At 35.8% G+C, this 6,576-nt stretch overlaps 1 protein-coding gene across 1 annotated transcript in view; it reads left to right on the top strand.

Annotated features, from left to right (window-relative positions):
* The window catches only part of ABCC9 (ATP binding cassette subfamily C member 9), a 142,112-nt gene extending 137,071 nt beyond the window's left edge, over window positions 1–5,041 (top strand). The window contains 3 exon segments of the mRNA XM_023725460.1: window positions 210–343; window positions 1,785–1,847; window positions 4,904–5,041. Of these exon segments, the coding sequence (XP_023581228.1) occupies window positions 210–343; window positions 1,785–1,847; window positions 4,904–5,041 (335 nt within the window).
* Window positions 5,042–6,576: the final 1,535 nt, after the last annotated feature.

Genomic DNA, 6,576 nt, shown 5'->3' with positions numbered 1-6,576 from the left:
GAGGATGTAATTCAACATCTGTTGTTAAAATTACGATGATCCAGGACCATCTTCATTTTTGCAAAGTTCCTCTTCACTTTTCCAATATGAAATCCTTGCAAAGTGATATTCTGCATGCTGTTACAGGACATAATGTGTTTTTTACTTTGCCCAACGAAAACGTTAGTAGCATTTCTTTAGTGGAATCCTTGCTTCTTCCTCTGATTTAGATGCAGTTGTTACTGAAGGTGGAGAGAATTTTAGCGTTGGACAGAGACAGCTGTTTTGCCTTGCTAGGGCCTTCGTCCGCAAAAGCAGCATTCTTATCATGGATGAAGCAACGGCTTCCATCGACATGGCCACCGTGAGTGCGTTAGCAGAACTTTTTAAATTGACACATTGCAGAAATTCACAAGGAAATTATTTCTTTTTTCCTGATTGGGTTATGTCCTCAGTACTGTTGTTTTAAGTGTCTTCTCATTGTCTCCTTGATGATCAGGTGATATCTCATTGAGAATCACAATGAATGAGACAGGACACCTGATTTAAAGGAGTTACTATTCCAATGAACGTAAAATAAATTTGCTATTATTTTGATAAGTTCTCAAAACAGTAAGATTCCAAAGCTTGGCTGATGAGAGTACTGTACTGGAATTCGTGTATTATGCCATAGAAGTTCTAAAGTCAAATGTATGTCTCTACTTAATAGACTCTATTGATAACCAAAATCTCTTATTATTTCTAAAGCAGTTTGCAGAAGAAGGGTTCACTAGAATTGATAATACCCATCTCAGTGTGCTGCTGGTAACAAATCAGAAACTTTGCCTTTTGAAAGAAATTATTTATAAGTGTCAAGGTGTCCAAGAAAAATCTGTCTGGAAGGCTGTGATTGAGGGGGAAGTGTCACATTAAATCACAGACTGTTTATGAGCTAGTAACTAATGTGGCTCTTTTAGAAGTTAACGTGACAGAGGACAAAACCAAAAAAATACTCACAACCTCGTTTTATTTTCTTGCACCACATTTTTGAATGATTAAAATTGCGTCCAAAGTGAAATAGTTTCAAGACCTTTAAGAGCCAATTTGACATCTTTTCTGTTAAAACTAATCAATTAAAGTAACTATACTAAGTCTTTTCAAAGTTAACGTAATTTAAAGCAATAAAAATCATCTCTCATAAAGCCATCTCACTAATTAAACCTAAAGACATAAAAATCAGTATAAATTACTAAAGTTTTACAATACTGGAGTTATTATAAGGAGACATTATAAGGAGAGAGAATTAAATGGCAATAGGGCACTTGATTGAAAGAAAGAACTCCTTCACATTACAGCTTAGGTAATCAAGCATTCTCCTAGAAGTGGAATTTTTACCCATGAACATCTTTAAAATTATAGTAACAGCAAAGCTTTGTAGTGAGAATAAAAATGGATCTTGTCTTGATTGTTCTTTAATGGGTCAAAATCCAGACTTTTGACACGGATTTAATTTTTTTTTTTCTTTTCTTATTCGAAGATTAACACCATTTTAGGGTTTTGTTAGTTTTGAATAGATGTTGTTTGTGATGTAACACAAGTGAGTGTATTGATGCCCTTTTGATTTCATTTTTCTCTTTGTTTCCTGGCAGTAAATCTGCCACGCTTTTCTGGCTGATCATTTAGTTTTTATTTGTATTTTGGAGACACCTACAGACTCAGAAATTCTCAGAAGGGACCAGGCACCGTGGAGCATTGTTCTTGGGGGCAGAATATTATGTCAAGAGAACATAGTTCAGAGAAAATTCAGAATTTTTTTTTTTTTGCAGGAAAACATTTTGCAGAAAGTGGTAATGACAGCCTTTGCAGACCGCACAGTTGTTACAATAGCTGTAAGTATGAGAGACAGAGTTGATTTAGTCTTTGGTTCTTGTTCCCTGATTCAGTAATCTTTCTATCTGAGCAATTAAAATATGCTTATGTTGAATTATGTATTTCTCTGTCAGGGTTTCTGTGTTTGTGCAAAAAAAAAAAAAAAAAAAAGGTGTGTTTTGAGAGCCTTTACATTGTACTTTCCAAGCTATCTGCTCTCCCTACCTCCCCTAATTTACAAAGATGGGGCCTCATAGATCTAAGAATGCTAGCAGGTCATGAGCTGTAACTTTTCTCCTGATACATATGAAATATGAATAATAGGAAATAATTCTCTTTTCAACAACTGCTTCAGTTGCTTTCTCAGGAGTATAACCGAATGGTGTGATGAGCAGTTTCAGAAGCAAAATTCCTAAATTTGTTCGCCAGTTCTGCTACTATTTACCCTTAATCCCTCTATTTATAGCCACTTATCTGTTTAAAAAATAAAAAAGGGCAGTGAGATACCTCACAGCGGACTCAGGTACATTTGATTTTAGATGGCAACAGTCAAATTGAAGAATTGTTTGAATTGTTATAATTCATCTTAGAGCTTACTTAAAATAAGCTGTGGTTTTCTCTCTCTCCCTCTTTGTGAGTGAACATACACAATTCCTGCTCACATCTAGGCTTACTGTTTAACAACAACTATTTTTTAATGAGTCACTTGGACATTTTCCCTCTTGCTGATTCTTCTTTCTTTTCTTCTTTCCATTTTTCTTTTCTCTCCAGCATCGCGTCTCTTCCATTATGGATGCAGGCCTTGTTTTAGTCTTTTCTGAGGGTATTTTAGTGGAGTGTGATACTGTTCCAAACTTACTCGCCCACAAGAATGGCCTCTTTTCCACTTTGGTGATGACCAACAAGTAGACCACCATGATCTACTCTGCCAAGTATCTCATTCTCTGGTAGTTATTTGAGTGGCCTCCTGTCAGAAATGCAAGGCTAATGCTGTGATTAAAGGGGTGGCTTTGGGTGAAGGAACTCACCACAGGGTAATAGCACACAAAGGAATCCAACAGGGTGCTTCAGTTACATTTGGTACTGGATGAGGCACATGCATATGTTTTCAAAGGTATGCATACAAGAGGAAGGATTTGTGAGAACGTGCCAAGCTGATGTCCTCTACCCTAAGAGACAGTTTTACAATTACTTGAGGATGTTTTGTAGGTATCCTTAAAATGCCTTACCAGCCTTGAAGACTGCATTGCTTAATTTAAAAAAACAACTGAAGTTTAACTGTTGAGTAATGGGAGTTGTGTGTGGAGGGCTTAATTGGTGTTCGCCTTTCTGTGAATGATGAATGAGAGAAAGAGTAGCCATTGAAGTACAGCTTTTTCAGGGTGGGACAAAATGACTCCCCATTAGGGCCCACCTGCTGCAAACTGTGCCTAAGTAAAGAAAAACCTATTTTCTCTCAGTTTCCCAGGGAACTCCCTGGTTCCTTCTCCCCTAGGGGAGAGTTTGAGTAATTGAGTAATTCAATCACACAGAAATGTTAATGATTTCATAGGTGAGAGAACTGGCTGACTTGAAAAATAGTTCTTTAACATAATCAAAATTTTTCACACTGGAATAGGTGGAGAGATATTTTAGGGGAGAAATAACTTTCCGTTGCCCCTAAATGGAAAAAATATTTAAAAAGGTAGACCCTTGTTTATTAAAATTATTGTCTTCTCTCTGCATGAAGCATTCCATTGTTGGGTAGTGCCATTTAGTCTACGCTTGGGAGATTACTTGAGCATAATTTGCACTTTTAACCAAAAAATAATGCTCTCTTACCAGATTTCTGTTCTACATTCATTGAATACTTCTCCATAGATTTATGTATTTTTACCCAATCTTCATGTCAAGACCATTAGTATCAAAATTGCCACCAAGATACCTGGAATTCTTCCCCCGGGACACTATAAAGCTGTGGGAGGAGGAAGCGCCTTGAGGCCAACTCCTCTTAACAGGATCTTAAGAGAGAACACCCACCACACTTGTGGTAGACTCCCTGTAGAATGATTTTCAGCTGTGTTAAGAGTAACTATTTTTCTTCCACCTAAAACTTGTTGTTAGTTTTGTTAACTGGCACTGAAAATTGTGGAAGTCTAAAAAAGATAAACTTTTTCAGCTTCTAACAGGAAGCACTCGAGCACCAAAATAGTCAATGACATTTATGTATGAGAGTGATTTATTTTTCTCTGTTGACTAGATTAATTTCTCTGGAGCATTTTGAAAATTTCATCAATGCTATTGCAATTGACACTGTATTTCGTCAAGAAAAAGCTAATTTGGATTAATGGAATAAATTAATTAATGTTCTGATGATTACCAAGTATGTATATGGAACACTTAATGTATAGCATATGCTTAATAAGTGGTCACCTTTATGAGTATTAATTACTAACATCAAAGCCTCTCTCCAAAGAGTACTATGTAGAAAAAGAGAATGAGTGAGTGGTAGTAATCTCTAGTGACTAAAGGGTCTCTAATGACTAAGGGATGACTAAGCATGTTTAAAATGCTCAATAACCCATTGTAATGTTGCATGCCAGAATGGACTTCCTCATATTGTCTCTTCCCAGAATTCAGCCACTTTCCAGGGGTCTTCAAATTGTGTGGTATTCCATGGAATTAGTTGACTCTACATAATAGATAATTGTAGCTGAGACTGAAGTATAGCCCAAAGGGTTCATGATGACTCCTCTTATCATTTAATTATTTGACAAACATTTATTAGCCTACTTATGCTAATAAGTAGCCCACTTATGCTAATAAGTAGGCTCCACGAAAACAATGAAACTGATATAGTAGCAACACTCAGGTTCATACAACCCATGTAAGACACAGTAGTGCATGGCAGTATTTAAAAAGTATGTATGTAGATTATACTTCAAATAAATTTAAAAAAAATTTCTATGCTTCCTGCATATCCTGAAGTCCCAAGAAGAATAAGTGTTCCTGAATAATCTATGAAATACTCATATTGCATTGCTTTGGCTTGTGCCCTGGAATTTGTAACAAATGCGTGTATTCTTTTCACTCACAGCATCGGGTTCACACTATTCTGACGGCAGACCTGGTTATTGTGATGAAGCGAGGAAACATTTTAGAATATGACACTCCGGAAAGCCTCTTGGCTCAGGAAGATGGCGTATTTGCTTCTTTTGTCCGCGCAGACATGTGAAAGGATGTCTTAAAATGATACGTGTATTTAAAATAATGCAGTCATAACATACTTAATGGCCTTTTCCAAGTGGCACCTTAAGCTATCAGATTTTTGTAAAGTTTATTCCTTATGTTGTGGAGTTTTATAATTAGTAACAATGTCATTTTACCAAGGAATGTTATATTTCCTATGCACAAGTTAACATATTGTCTTTGTTTTTTTTTTTAATACCTTTCTTATATATTACTGCTTAACATGTTTATCACTGATGTTTTTTCTAATAATTAGCAGGTTGTACTAAGAGATGGAAGTCCATGTAAACGACTTTAAGCTGTAAATCAACAGCTTATGCTTTCTCACAACTTTACGTCTGGTAAATAGGTCTCAGGCATAGAAGCTGAAATGAATATTCAGTATTATTAGACTTTTATTTGTAAGGATATATTTTCCTTTTTGTTGGTCTCTCCAGATGTTACTGGGGGAGACTAGAACAAGGACAGGTTTTCTAATTAGTTAGAAAGGAAACATTCATTATGAGAATTTTTTTCTGTATTCATTAATATTAGCAACGTCACAGTTTCTTTTAACAGTCTTCTTTTTTCCCTTTAAATTGTTTCCTGTAGCCAAGAAGTTATCACATTTATAGTTCTGTAAAGCTAAACGCTTCACCGAAAGATCATGAAAAAGAGTTTGGATACTTGAAAAATTATACTCAAGCTTCCATTTTTCTGTAGCTAGTAAATAGAGTTCTGAAGATGTCTGGCATAGCGTGCCTTTTTCCAGACTAAACTTCAGACGGTGACTAGGTTCAATCCTACAGCAGTAGGTCAGCTAAGCTCTTTACAGTTTATACGTCAGCAGCCGTGGTGGTGATCCTGAACCCTGAAGTGCCACATTATTCAACTTTCAAAGAAGCGTAGACAAGCATCTACTTCTAGGTCGAAGAGTTTACCTCTTCTAGACATCTATGTCCAGGGGTGTCTCGTATATACCCATTTGTTCCTGCTCTACTTTAAATGTGCATACAAAGAGTGATCAGTGTTATGTTTTGCTTAAATGTACATTAATAAATTCAAAAATAGTAAAAATTACCTTCATTGGCATGCTAGCAACCAAAGGTTTCTAGCCTCTCTGTGTCCATCAAGTACAAATAGCACTGATTTTCATATGAAGACCCTTAGACATTGTATGATTATGAAGACTTGTGATTGATGGAGAAAGAGAAATATACTCCCTGTCTATAGTGGTTGTCTTCAGTTTATTGTATTGTGTAGTCACTCTTGGAAAAGATGCTACACTTGTGTTGGGTTCCAGAAGCCCTCTACCATCTAGAATATATGACTCTGCTTTCATCTAAATATAGAAACTTGATGTTTATAAAATACAAGTTCCACAAGGATTAGCAAAGAGGTTCTATGTTATTTAGCGTAAATTGTCACTCTTCCTTTTATATATAAATCTTCATATATATAAATAAGAAGGTAATCCTCTTATTGTCTCCTGAAAGGTAAACATGACAGAATCAATAACCATTAATTCAATCTCATGAATAT

This window comes from Trichechus manatus, unplaced genomic scaffold (assembly GCF_000243295.1).
Source record: "Trichechus manatus latirostris isolate Lorelei unplaced genomic scaffold, TriManLat1.0 scaffold00313, whole genome shotgun sequence".
Lineage (NCBI taxonomy): Eukaryota > Metazoa > Chordata > Mammalia > Sirenia > Trichechidae > Trichechus > Trichechus manatus.
The sequence above is the reverse complement of the archived record's forward strand: the minus strand, read 5'-3'. Positions and strand labels throughout refer to the sequence as shown.